Source organism: Haliotis cracherodii, unplaced genomic scaffold (genome assembly GCF_022045235.1).
Source record: "Haliotis cracherodii isolate W230 unplaced genomic scaffold, xgHalCrac1.p SCAF_2, whole genome shotgun sequence".
NCBI lineage: Eukaryota > Metazoa > Mollusca > Gastropoda > Lepetellida > Haliotidae > Haliotis > Haliotis cracherodii.
Genome location: NW_027266275.1, coordinates 2,088,914 through 2,103,752, shown reverse-complemented (window position 1 = coordinate 2,103,752; position 14,839 = coordinate 2,088,914). Strand labels below are relative to the sequence as shown.

General features: G+C 39.9%; 1 protein-coding gene across 1 annotated transcript in view; it reads right to left on the bottom strand.

The window, feature by feature from the left end:
* The window catches only part of LOC139469406 (uncharacterized), a 118,525-nt gene that overhangs the window by 25,962 nt on the left and 77,724 nt on the right, over nt 1-14,839 (bottom strand). The window contains exons 42-55 of the mRNA XM_071251570.1: nt 13,947-14,087; nt 13,625-13,775; nt 13,071-13,295; nt 11,403-11,662; nt 10,317-10,454; nt 8,926-9,021; nt 8,387-8,572; nt 7,608-7,836; nt 7,276-7,378; nt 5,576-5,663; nt 5,295-5,453; nt 4,266-4,421; nt 1,035-1,196; nt 748-906 (exon numbers count right to left, since the gene is read on the bottom strand). Of these exons, the coding sequence (XP_071107671.1) occupies nt 748-906; nt 1,035-1,196; nt 4,266-4,421; nt 5,295-5,453; nt 5,576-5,663; nt 7,276-7,378; nt 7,608-7,836; nt 8,387-8,572; nt 8,926-9,021; nt 10,317-10,454; nt 11,403-11,662; nt 13,071-13,295; nt 13,625-13,775; nt 13,947-14,087 (2,253 nt within the window). The remainder of the gene's footprint in view (nt 1-747; nt 907-1,034; nt 1,197-4,265; nt 4,422-5,294; nt 5,454-5,575; nt 5,664-7,275; nt 7,379-7,607; nt 7,837-8,386; nt 8,573-8,925; nt 9,022-10,316; nt 10,455-11,402; nt 11,663-13,070; nt 13,296-13,624; nt 13,776-13,946; nt 14,088-14,839) is intronic.

Genomic DNA, 14,839 nt, shown 5'->3' with positions numbered 1-14,839 from the left:
CGACATATGTATTTGAGATGGTTATGTTACTGTTAACCTTCTTAGCTTGGGGTTGTATGATCCTCAGGGAGTGCATTCTGATCCATTGGCCGGGGAAATGATACTGTTGTGCAAAATAGATAATTACTTGGTTAATGCATTGATGCATTAGTGAATGATTTTCCTTCTTCTTCTTCTTGCACTTAAGATTATGATGTACTGATTAACATAAAATATGCAGCAACGAGGGTTTAGGTGATCCTGGCACTGTCAAGCTGGTTAGCCTAAGGGCGGTTGCCCCTCTACACACAGCCCAAACAGTGAATGGGAGAATGTGAAGACTCCATAATACTCCAGCCTTCTGCCTTACCCAGATTGTCAGAAGGGCTGTATTCCTGGCAACTCACCCGGGTACTCTCCAAATGTCAGTCAACAGATTGGGAGGTACCAAACCTAAGTCACCGAGAACAATGGGTAGTCGGGCAGAAATTCTATAATATAAATGATTTCATTGAAATTAAAAAAAAAGACAAGATCGGGTTTGTTGGCCTGGATACGTCTGAGGCTGTATACGGGCCTATTCCAAAGAATTAATATTTATCATTTTCCATGACCCTTTCGACATATTCCTGGTCTTACCATAGATGGACATCTGTGTCAAAGCCACAAGCATGGCAAGGACGGTAATAAAATCATCGAGCCACTCCATCATGTCGCTTATGATTATCATTACTATTATTATTGATGTTGTTGTTTCCCAGCACTTACATTTACAATCAGCAGCATTTGTAGATCCTTCAGCTGCAGTTGTGTAGCTGTTGTTACAGGTAATGCAAGATCTCTGCCATTTCATCGGCTGGAACTCCCCTATCGGACATTTCCTACATACTTTGTTGATGTCGATGTATCTGCCTGCGGGACATTCAGCTGTCAAAAAGAATATTGATTTGATACCAGATACCAAAATAAAAGAGGATAAACAAACACATCCAGGTTGACGAAAAGGCAATATAACCTTTTAACATGAAACAAATCTACCACAACGTGATACTGACGTAAGTTACAGCCGGACGACGAGGTTGTCTTGGTTCCTTCAGTGGTTCGTCCTGCCGGACATCTCTTACAGTTGTCTTGTAAATTGCGCGTCCTGTAGTAACCTTGAGCACAATCCTTGCATGATCCGTCATCCTGCAACTCAGTGCCGGAAGGACAGCCATCTGCAACGTGGAAAATACACTGTAATTTGCATCATCCAATAAAAAGGATCGTTGTGTTTGTAACCTTGCATCAACATATTCAAATGATTTTAGTTTATGGATAGAGAAACATATCACAAAGTTATGTGACCTATATTACTAGGATCTCGACTACTCAAAGTGTTCATGACAGTCACGTGAGGTACTAAATAGGGGGACGCAATCACCTATTCTAATTGTTCACGTACAAAATACCAACAATACATCGTGCAGCTCAAAGTGTATTAGATCCACACAACATACTCACATGATGAACAAATTAGATCTATATGATATACAATGTACCTCGTATCTATGAAAATCTTATCTAATCTTACTTTGATCTTCTTATGAAAACAACACGTATTATCTTAAACATTATCTCAAATCTGCTGCAAATACGGTCTTTGGAAAGATAATTAATGAAAATCTTGACGTGTTTCTTGGTTTCTCCTCCTCCTATATTGGAAAAATGTATTTTGGCCTGATATTTTCGTTAGAATAGGTTATGCTCAAACCAAGACATAAATTCTACTTCCGGCTTCCTAATCAGATTGTCAATCAAAGCACATTGTACATATAACACTCTGTGGAAAAATACAAATGATTTAAAAAACAATGCACTAAATACCTGATATTGCTAAAATAATCCGTGTTATGTTCGAAAGGAACATATCAGATGCAAGTAGATGCATAGACTGCAGAAGTATTGACAACAATACTGTGAGAACACTTGGTGCAATGACCTTTATAATTCAACATGTCGCATGGGAAACATATACACATATACAGACGTGTTACAGACATGACACAATGGCAACAATGAGACAATAACAAAATCAGCCACACATCATTACTTACTTCTCGGAATGTCTAAAGAAGAAAATGAAATAACATTAAAACATTTTAACATGCTGGTACGAATTGGAAATCGTTTGTGTGACCAAGGTTTCATTGTGAAAACATACCGACGTTGATCAACATTATCACTCGAATTGATAATCAGTAGTGTCACTGCTACTGTAGCTAAGCAGATTCTTCTATTTCATCAACAGTTTAAAATGTCAACAAAGACAGACACTCTAAATTGTTTGATTACTTAGAAGTTGACGGATGACAAGGTAGACACAATTTTATGGATAACAACCCGTTTAAAACTTTAAAAATTGACGTTTGGGTATAGATCCTTATACCGTTGTCAAGCAAGACTGTTATTTAGCCAATTAAACAGGATAGGTGATTATTATGACTTCATAGATGGCGTATGGGATGAAATAGCCTTGATCTCTGTTGATTGATGGCTTGTGGCGGCGAATGTGGACTGCTTCTGTTAGTTTTCTTTTAGTGAAATCATGGAGGTTGTTGGAGAGGATTTGGACGTTGTCCCAGTTGATGTTGTGATTAGGACAGTTGCTGATATGGTCCGAAATGACTGATTTACTGTCGGATTTATTGGTGGAGGTTTTCTGCTCTTTCATTCTGGTATTTAATGGGCGGGATGTTTCACCTACGAAAGATTGTCGATGGTTACAGTAAATATTGTAAACTACACCTTTAGGCTCTGGGGGTTTGGTTGTGTTCCTGCCGTTGGCTCTTAGCAGGGTGTTGAGGGAGTTGGAGCTGGTGAAATGGGTGGCGATGTTGGCTTGCTGTTTGAGGAGGTGGCTGATGATGTTGGAGGCTTTTCCTATGGACGGGAGGGCGATGCGGGAGGGCGATGCGGAAGGGCGCTGATTCGGGTTTAAGGGTCGCAGGTCTGGGTGTGGGATGGAGTACAGTGGTGATGACTTTGTCAACGAGATTGGGTGGATAATAGTTGAGGTGGGTGGAGGCTTAGCGGAGGTGTTCGATCTCGGTTTCGGGGTAAACAGAAGAATGGTTGATGGCTCGTGTGGTGAGGGTGGAGATGATTCCAGTCTTGGTTCTTAGGGGGTGATTTGAGTTGAAGTGGATATACTGGTCGGTGTGTTGGATTTCCGGTAGACACATGTTTAGATTCTGTTTGTTCGGCTTCTGGAGACGAGGACATCTAGGAAGGGTAGTTGGTTGTCCTTTTCTATTTCGATGGTGAACAGTCTTGCTTGACAACGGTATACGGATCTATACCGACACGTCGATTTTAAGAAGTTGTTATCCATAAAATTGTGTCAACCAAGACAGACACTCGTAATGAATTGCTGTCAGCACTGATATGCCTAATTTAAACAAACCATGATGTCATCAAAAGGAGAAACAAGTCTAAGTTAAACATCCTCAGTAAGATGGATAAGAAGTTTACAGAGCCTTTGAGAGAAATTAAGGGCTTGAAAAAATCAAGGTCCTAAATGAAATTGCCATAAAGTGTACACCAATCAGGTCTCATTGTATTTGTACAGACAAGGTTAAGTAATGGACATAAGATGTTTCAGCTTCCAGAGTGGTCAAAGTGTAGAAGTAAAATGTTGATCAGAATTCAAAATATTGCAAAACGTAGCATATAGTATGAACTCCACAACTGATTACACATGTATCCTATTTCGTTCTACTTTCAGTCAGATGAGATCACACCGACCATTGACAAACATTAGGAAAATAATACGCAGGTAGGTACAAGTAGTTTGATTGCTTTTGGTACTTTTTTTAAAGGAAGTTGCAGAATATTTTGTTTCTGAATGGGGTTTGAACACCAGCAAATCGTTTTTGATATACTTTGATATACTATATTATATCTAAACTCCAGCATACGTTGGTCTGCATTCCACCCAGGTGGAGGGAACTAAACCATACATGTCAACGGATGCAACATATAAACCAAACATATTCTATTTATTATTAGTCAGAGGCTAACCAAAGTTTGGAATGTATATATTGATAATATTCATTGTGAGTCACTTGCATAGCTCATTGTACTCAGTCACATTACAATGTCCTGACTATGTAGTCCCGAACTTTAGTAGTTAGAGAAAAACGTCACACGATAGTAGGTAGCGGTGTTTCAAGACCAAAGGCAAGCATGTCTTCAGACGGTAGTCTACACAGCATAGTATTATTTTTACATTAAACTGTACTCACTGAAACATTTAGTTTCATTGTCTGTTCCCACCACTCTGGTTCTCTTGAGCAGAGGACATGGGTAGCAGAACGACTGGCCCTCCTTCTCCTGGTAGTAGTCACGTGGACATGGGCTACAGCTGCTGCCTTGGAAGTACTGACCAGCTGGACATTTGTCTGATAAATACAAACCAACAGTAGTTTTAGTGTCCTATACGAACACCATTCGTTCAATTATAGGAAGGAACGTCCTGCAGAGCGTGGACTTGGCAGCCCATGATGTAAATTCCACTAGTTGGTGCTTCCCAAACTCATCATACTACCACCAACAGGTTGATCATATAATCATAGGTGACTTCTCTATTGTCAAAAATAACAACCTTCGTCAGTTCTTCAAATAGTCACCAACTTATCGCGAGCAGCATCCTACAAATTGGGATAACAGTTTGAAAATCATTATGGATGGTGTTGAACCATATGCCAAAACTGGGTCAAAACAGAAGAGGAACCTGGTAAATATCTTTATGAATGGGTTAAGTCGGTGCGTCATGATCAAGTGCAATGCTGTCAACACATTCGATTTTTCAAACAAGATAAACTTGAGAAACATCTTCATTCCTTGACCCATTGGGAATTTGTTACTTTCGTGGTGATCACAAGTATAGTTGCAACTACATATTGACAAATTGTGAAAAATGAAGGAAAATGCTGAACAACATTCAGCCCTCAGCAAGATTTCAAAACGTTTTATGGTAGACATTTTGAAGGTTTTGCCATATTTGACGCATCAATAACATAAAAGACCATTTAATTCGCTTTAGCTATTGTTTGTGTGTGTGCGCATGTAAGTGAGTGAGTGAGTGAGTGAGTGAGTTGGGTTTGAACAGTTTTCCAGATATATCACGGCATGTCAGTTTCATATTGGAGGAAAGTCGGCAGTGATGCTTGTCTTTGACGATTACCACTTTGTGCTTGTGACGGGTGCCACAAGTGGCGCAGGATATGCTCACCTTGTCGCAACAACCTGGCATCATCGCTTAACGTACTTACCGACACAGCTGGCTAAAGCTTTTGCACCAGGTCGGAGAGTGGTCTTTACTCCACAGGACTTGCAGGAGGTCTGTGACGACATGTCTGAGTAAGAGCCTACTGGACACAGCACACACATGCCGAGAGTGGAGTTGAAGAAGGACCCAGGACCACAGGCAACTGGAAGACAGATGGGCAGTCATTCTCTAAGTACGTGGAACCCGCAAATATAAGGTGGGAGTTAGATCATTCTCCCCTACCAGATACTAAAAGTGGTACAGACATGCAATGCAGCTACTCACCACAGTTGTTGGTACCGACTGCTTCATCACAGGATGCCTTGAGGACAACAACCACCAGGTCCTTCTGTAGCACACTCTGACCGATGTCCTGAAAAACACAAGAGTTGAGTACTACACTGACCGATGAACATGATGATCACGACTGAAATGAACGATCTTTGGTTGTTCAATGCCGCACTCAGCATTTCAGCTATATGACGGCGGTCTGTAAAACATCGTGTCTGGAACAGAGTGACGCATGAACATTCATCTACACACTTGGGATATGATTACATGCGTCAACCAAGTCAGCGAACCTGAACAGCCGATCACGTTAGGTGCCTGTTACGACATGAAGAGTTGCTGAAGACCAATTCTATCCTGCATATTAACTGGTCTTAATTGATGGAATGTTAAAGTCCTTGAATAACACTAAAGTGATGATGCCACTGAGTGATTGACAAATGCGTTTAATAACACCAGGGTAAGATCATAACAGTAATGAATGTCCTCAATAACACCACATTGATGTAGACAGTAATAGTTTGAGTAACTCAACAGTACGGTAATAACGGAATGATACAGTCTACATAAGTCCACACTGATGTAGCAGCTGTTGGAATGTGGAGTTCCCAAATAATACCACAATAAAAAGGAAATGATTGACTAATCAATGTCCAGAACAAATATTAGAGATTTTGCGAATAACAGAATCATTAATTTCCTTAATCAATTACACGTCCAAGTAGGGCAACTATTATTATAATGAATAAACAGCCACAAATACTCAACTGACCAGGTAAGATCACACGAAATATCAGTCATCACAAAATCAATTCCAAAGTGACATCAAATTTAAAGAAATAAAACCTTCAGGAAAATCGTCTTCTAATGTCCTAAGCTTTTGAGGTCTCAAGCAAAATGATTAGCATGATTAACAAGACAGTCTATTTCATATGCCAATTGCACTCTCCTACATTCGAGTTATATGTCGGCAGAATGCAATTTCCCATTCGTCACCTCTCGCCCCTTTTCCGTAACTTGCAAGAAGACTCTTACCTAATCGACGAATGTCATGTGCGACATTACCACGAACCAATCTGAATGCGGTTATGACTTCAAGTACTTTGGTCAAAGAATCACTCAGGACTAATGTTTGATTTTACGCATGTCGTACATCTAAAAATATACCAAAGATACAGTTAAACGTTTTCAATTTACTATATAAAAACTGTACGTCCCGATGTGTTTTACAAAGTTTCTGGAAAATATACAACATGGATAAAATATACGTGAATCATTACGAAACTATGCCCGTTGGCGCGAAGACGGAACCCAGGCGCAAAAAAATGTCCGCGAGAGGGGCACGAGTCGCTACTCGGCTTGTCCCTGAAGAACACGAGTTGGTTAGGAATGCACAATGACCCCCTACTCCATCAGGATCCCCGCATCTGTACAGCAATGACTGGTTTGCATAGACACTTGCACACACAGTTATTTCCTGCACCTTGACAAAGGTTTTTTCAAAAAAAGATAAATGAACGTCACAGCTTTTTTTTCGGCCTGTGAGTGAGTTAATTTTGCCTTTCAGACAGGTCACAGCGATCTGTTCATAATGTTCAGTCTGGATGCATGAGTATGAACACTCTGGACAGGTATCTGTGTTTTCCTGGAAGGAAGGGTTGTGTTCACCGAATGACATTTATTTTGTTTTTACTAACCATGAACTTTGAATCACTCAAATCGTTACTCTCAATGGCTGTAATCTTGATGATTTCGGCCGGTGATAGTGTTATGGTTCGGTCTTGCTTGGTTATCACGTTTCTGTTGAAAGGAAATATGGGATACATTTGGATCAAATTTTCTATCTATTCTGCTTGTTAATAGTAAGTTCATACAAACAATAATGATGGCAGGTGTTTCCTTGGCGCAACTTATGAAATTGTTTAATAATAAACTGATAAATATATGCATTAACTAATATATAAGATATGTTATTCAGATACAAACATTCTATTTGTTAAGATTTCTTAACACCCCGTTTTCGTCTCACCCCAGTTTTGTCAACGTGGCACTGACAAGTATTTTTGTAGCTTCACAACGTCCTGTAGCAACCAGGTTTGTGCAGGCGTCAACACACAGCCCCGGCCACCGCACAGAGAGGATATTCACAAACTTGCTCCTCAACTCCCTCAACAAGCCGTCCTTCAGGAAGTTGGAACAGGTTAATGTCATTTGGTAGATGAGGCTGAACTCCACTGAATACTTTTGCGTAGATGTTGCTGAAAACATAACACATATGATTCAATATCCATTGCTTATACGTTCCGTCTTTCCCTTGATATTCCTTATTTCCTTCGTGATTATATAGTATTACTTATTGTGCAGGTCATAAACATGTTGGACATGAGATGTATGAGGGGCGTACAATCAGTTTTGCAACTTTAATATAAGACCAAGTTGCAGAATATCTTTTGCACTTTTATTTTTTCAATATAATCTCCATTCACCTCAAAACACTTATTCCATTTGTCCAAGCTTTTAATACCACCTTTATAGAAATGTTATAGATTGGCCCTCTAACCACGCCTGAGCTGAGACGGGGCTGTACAGTTAAATCACCCACTTTCGGCCCAGACTTAACCCCAAATGACTAATTCCTGTCCCGACAAATTGAATCTGCCCAAGCGGAAGATGCTTCCAGGATAACGACGACATAGAGGCTGCCGCGGAGGCGTGGTAAGAGGGCCAATCTGCGCATTTCTATAAAAGTGGCATTAAAAGCTTGAAGGAAAATGGAATAAGTGTACTTCATTGTGAATATGCCCCTACCTCCACAAGCAGGCGGTGTGTACAATGCCAACGGGTTCTCGAGGTTATACGACCCAAGTTTGCCACAACGAAGAATATTTGGCGTTGGGATGGAAGGGGCTTGGCCCGCGGGGCAGAAGTCACGAAAAGCTGTCGTTCCGCAAGGTGTGGAAGCCGAGAATCCCTCTATGCTGCACGTGCTTGATCCTAAAATAAACAGAAATATATATTTGCCATAACACGTACTCGACATGTTGTGTTTCTGTGAATGTTCAAAATATATAAAGAGGCAAAATTCACAATTATACAGTAGCTCATATATAGAGAAATTCACAAAAAATCACATGACACGAATTGCTCTCCTACATGTTTCAGTTCTGTCTTCTCCCTGAACATAACACTGAAACATGAAGACGAATAATTCGTGTCGTGTCATTATTTTGTGAATGTCGTTAAAATTAATTTCAAATCGATAAAGGAGAGAATATGGATGGTTGAACGTAATAACTGGTGATACCTGAAGTACGGCACGAGGAGTGTGGGGGACACAGGAACCTTACCTCTAATGTAGACCTTGAATCTGCACAGTCCAGGGTTTCCTTGGCTGTCCTTGGTAGCATACACCACGTCATACCTGCCTCGCATCATGAGTTCATCTGGAACAGACACTCTAACATCGTCACACCTTCCTAGTCTCGATTACCCGCCGAAACAGGGTCTACTGGGGCCAACATATGTCACATCCCTCATCATAACTAAGAGCTTGTGAGTACCAAGGGCATTTTGATTGAACTAAACCAAATGAGTCTCTCTATACTTAAAAAAACAATACCTTCTAGGGATATGAATAAGTATCAGCATTGTTCAATAGATAGAGCTTTGACAGCAATGTTACAAATACTGTTTTCAAAACATCACTATTCCACTACAAAATACCACACATTATGACCCGCTCAGTGTAGGATGGCAATCAACCAAGTCACCAAGTCTAATTGCCTCTCAAAACAAATGTAGGCTGATTTGTTTATGGATTCCAACAGGAATGTATATATTATATATTATAACCTTATATACTATAATACAGCACTTATCCAGGTACTAGCATCTGCTCAAATGCGGGTTATTTGTACCAGGACCAGTGAATATGTATGGATTCGTGTTGTCATTCTCAACTCCCTGGGGAGTATACAACCCAAGCTGCATACGGGTGCTAAGGATTTTGACATTGACATATGACGTGTTTACGTCAAGAAATACTGAATGGTCAACGAGCTATGCTCCGCAAACGGAGTCCTGATCTAACTTGTTATTGACTTAGACATGCAAACTCTAAACATTACGAAAGCACCTGAATAGGGCCGGGCACATATATAATCCATGCCCGATGTGTGTGTAAAGGTTCATCTTAAATTATTGAACGGTTCATGAGATATGCTCTCTACTTCCAAACTAGTTGCCATGGAAACGCAATTTCGCGGTTATTCCTAAATAAGAAAAGGCCAGTAGAATGCATGCCTGATGTGTGCATGCACAGTTTCAAGGATAAATAGTAAACATTCACGAGGCATCGGAAACGAAAGGCGGATAGGACGAACGAACGGACAGACCGATAGAGACAGTTTCCTTGTATCCGTTAAACAGTAACAAACACAGAACAGCTATTCTGCCAGAGTAACGATATTGGTGCTCGCTGGTCTGTGTTAGTATATGCAGAGCAAGGGATATAGAATATCCAATCACCTTGCTAACATTTTGTTATCGAGGTATTACTAATGGTATTCAATGGTGTTTATACTATCTAAGCCATATCGACAAGATCACGTGAAAGTGTACATATTAGTTTGCTCATATTGATACAAATGTAGTAAAAGTGTGCGTTTACAAATATCACTTAATTTCTAAAGTAAATGGGCATTTCATTGATTGAAATAGTTGTAAACGTGTCATTCACCTGTGAATGTGCTTGATACTGTGCCGTTACCGTCTGTAGATGGCGCTGTGTAGACGGCAATTGCCTCCACCACGCGAGTGCTCACGTTATACAAGATGTCACTGGCAGGACAGTTATTAAGAACTGGCTTCTTCTTGTCTGTGGAAGGCACAACACTGGTTTATTGTAATATAATGTCACAATCCACATTTCAAAATGTGTTGATAAAGCATATCCATATGTGCAGAAGGATATCCATATTTACATACACATTTCGATATTAACATGAAAATATCAATATTTACATGAACATATCAATATTTACATGAACATATCAATATTTACATGAACATATCAATATTAACATGAACATGTCAATATGTACTCAACATATCAATATTTACATCAACATAACATTTACATACAGGTCAATGACCACTTATTCTTGTGCCGACACTTTCAACGTCAGATGCATTTAGCTTTTGATATATAGGATCAATGGTAAGATTTCATTGACAGCAATATTAGTCATGCATACATCAATTTCTCCTATCAGTGACAGTACTGTCGACTCTTGCCTTCGCCGTTCATTAAAAAAAGTCTTCAAACGCTCATATTGTGTCATGTTCATTGATGTGGGGGTTCAATTCTTTGAGTAACATTTCTCTACATTTGTGTTTTCCCTTTGTACTTATTTCTCACACCACAATAGCTATCATGCTCTTGTATATGTGCCTTGATATATTTAATATTTCTAAATACTGTTTCGCTATCTGCCGTCCTTCATATCGTTCACGATGTTTCATGAGGGTTGATGATGCGTCATATGTTAAACCCAAACATTACGCATCATCATCTATACTCCTAATTATCTGAAACAGTATATTCTCTGACTGGAACATCTCTGATATGTATACTGTCTGTGTGCCGCCTCATTACAAATGTTTCAATATATTTTATATTTAACAACAAAGTTAGATGTTTAAAGATGGTGTGACAATGCATTCTGAACACATTAATCTTGTTGGGACATTTATATAACCCCAGTTATGTCCATAAAGCATGCAATGAATGTACTACAATTTACTTCTTCAGATATTTTGTTACCTGGCTGTCCAGTGCAATTTTCAGCCATGACACGTCCCGACTCGCACAGTGTAACACCGGGACCTGCCTTGCTTGGGGAGTACGTTCTACTTCCTCCCGTCATCTTGTAGAAGTTCCAGCCAAGGGCAAGGTCACCAGTAGGTTGGTAGTTCAGGTTCCCCAATACACTGGTCACATCACTGTGGGTTAGGATGCTTCTCCACACAGTAAGGCGGGAGATGTAACCTTTGAAGTTGGGGTCGAACCAGACAATCTTCAGGCTGAAATATATCATGCCACGTTAGTACTGCATACAGTGTTCACTTTATAACCTGCATATTATATGAACCGGACACGTTAGCTGAGACACGCATATATAGACTACAAGACTAGTCCTTGCTAGAGACCGTTTTCAGTACCGTGTACCTAAACACTATCTTTGAAGTTTGAATCTGGGATTACAATGTGATGCCGATGGGTCAGGTTGACAAAGAATGACACTAACAATGAAACCTGAATCTCAACCAAAATGTAGAAAAAACGATGGAATCCATCCCCTGGATGTCGTACATAAGCACTCCCATTCTTGTATCAAGGCAACGATGAAAAGTTGCTCCTTAGTGTGGACAACTCTGTGTGTGTAATCCTCGAAGGTCAACTGAAAGATCATGTCACATTGCTCTATAGCATCATACGTATGGTCATGCGGCTGTAGCATTACCTACATATCATCATGCAAATCAACTGTAGAAGTACACTGCATGCCTCCCATAAGATGTGTCTGATCTAGTTCCAGCGTAATCAAATTTGTCTGTATCTGAGAAATCTTGACACGTGACATGTAAAATCACCCTGAGCAGGAACATGAAATACTGAATTCTTGCCAAAGACGAAGTGCCTTTCTATAAAAAATTAATGCTCCGACTGAAGGAAAAAGTCTACTTGAAACTAGGAGTTGGTGGACAGGATCTCTGGGTATGAAACTACGGGGAGTCCATCTGTTAACCATATCACTAGATCGTGGCCTTCATAGATGGAAGGATATTCTTCAGATTGGGATGACTTGATACGAGGCATTAGGGTAGGGGGCCAAATAAAATAATGGTAAGTTATGATGTATAAAGGTTTCAAGAATGTAATCAAAGTATATTATCTAATTCAAAATGGTTAAATTTGACAGGATGGCTCAGATAACAGTGCACAGACAAAAAACGAAATACTCGGTTCGTGCAAGAATGAGAGAGTGACGAGTCAAGCGGTTCTGTACGGTGCAGGTGTGCCTGCACGGCTGAAGGATGCATATGGATGAGAAGATAATTTCTGCTCTTTGGGAACACAGAACAGGAAGTTTCAACTACCTTTAGGAAATGTGAAGAGATAAGCAATTATTATGAGTCAGGTCAAAGTAAAATACAATGGTAGTTAGAAATAATGCATTCTGCTACACTGGCGGTCGTATTTCATTTTCGTCGCCGGGCAAAGGCAGATCAATTATTTTCCCATGGTACACGAAACTGTCCCTTATCAGACACTCAAACACTTCTGTTTATCTTTGCAACTTGTGTTATGCTGATTACTGGCTGTCTCTGCTAGACCCCACACATAAACTCCAGGCAACATGTGTCAGAGGTCAGCACATAACATGTAACACAGCTTATAACTTTCTGACGTCGAGTATATTTAACCTACCTGTTGCTGTCCGTGAGATTGAAGTTAATATCTCCTGATGTGACTTTGATTCCGTTAACATACACATTGATTGACCCGTTTCTTGTCCACGTGGCTGCCACGTGATCCCATTGACCCTTGACTGTCTCCAGATCTGCTTTGTCTAGCGTCTTATTGACCACCTGTCCAGCGGCAGAAAACTGGATACGGTCTTGGAACAGCTCGAAATACTTTTCACTGCCGTCACTGAAAAAGAGGTTTCATTAACGTCACATTACTAACACTCACTTATTAGATTAAGTCTCAAGAACACCACAGAAGAGAGGCTCAATCGGTTTGCCTGAGCAGTAGTTCAGATCAGATCAGATCAGATTATTTTCTGCAGTGGTCATTCCACACAACAGGAGGATGACAGACTGACCTTGAATGCCCAATAAAGTGAGTTGGAGTGTTAACCTTATACCTGGTAGTTTTGCCAAATATTGTCACCACTACACAACTTTACTCTCTCATTTACTATTGAAGGAGATACCACATTTATTGTCAGCACAACGACGAGAATCTGAAAGACTTACAGGTTAGATATTACGACCGATCTGCCGGAGTTGAGGTAGCCAATCCAGAACATGATGGAGAGTTCGCCTGATAGCTGGAACGGGCTGTACGACTCGACGGCCATGGACCCAAAACGGTTGTCAAGGTACAGGTCAAAGTCAGGAGATGTGTCTGTTACGTAATTTAGAATTTGCAGACATCAAACAAAACCTTGTAGCTGTTCAACATGCAATATTAATCCAATAAATAAATAAAACAACTGACAATATGCATGGAGAATAAAGCATGAACAGATCAGTAATTAGTTTTGTATTTTGTTGTTGTCTCTCTTGTCATCCCTACCTTTACATGGTGATCCAGCGAGAATCTTTGGAGGTGGACACAGGCAGAACGTCTTGCGTCCCTCTTTTACGCAGGTAGTACCAGATGGACACTTGCCACTACAAATATCGTCCCTTGTCTCGCAATTATCACCGCTGAATCCTGAATAAAGACCGGACAAAAACATTTATCCCTGATGAAGTCAGACCACCCGTCTGACAGAATTGTTCCCCTTTAAAGAGACTTTGGTTTGGGCCTGACAATGGGATTTTATTGGAATAATATGTCCCGAAGATTCTAGAAAAACTAATTATGCTTCAGATTGTTGAACAAAAAGGAAACTGCACACTACCCAAAATACACTGTTGCAAGGTGGTTTTCTTAAAACAAATTCAGGTTCATTGTTCTAAATACCAAAAATATAAGGTTTTGGACCTGTTACTGAAGAAATATCTAATATGGACATAAAATCCAGCTAGAATATCAAATGATCAATTCCCTGGAGAGGATATTCTCAGAATTGTATAATGTGTCCTCAATCCCATCCATGTTTGTGATATGATTATAATTACACCAGGAGTGTGTAGGAGTAAGTAGGATTTGAGTTGAGACTGTCATTTGTAGCATTAATAGCTTCTACCTCCAAGGTCAAAGGTATAATAGTATAGAAGGGTGTAGAAGTGTGAGTCAAGTCAGCAACGTATAGATATAGAGTCAAGTCCCGTTAATACGACATTGTTGGTTGCATATGATCATGTCGGATTAACGAGTATGTCTGTATGTAAAATTGGACAACTACACGATAGATAATGACACGAACACGTAATAAAAAAGGAAAAAGGAAATAATCATATTGTTGTGTTACATTGTTAGCAGAATATGTTTTCTAATCATGCAACCTCTAAAGTTTAACA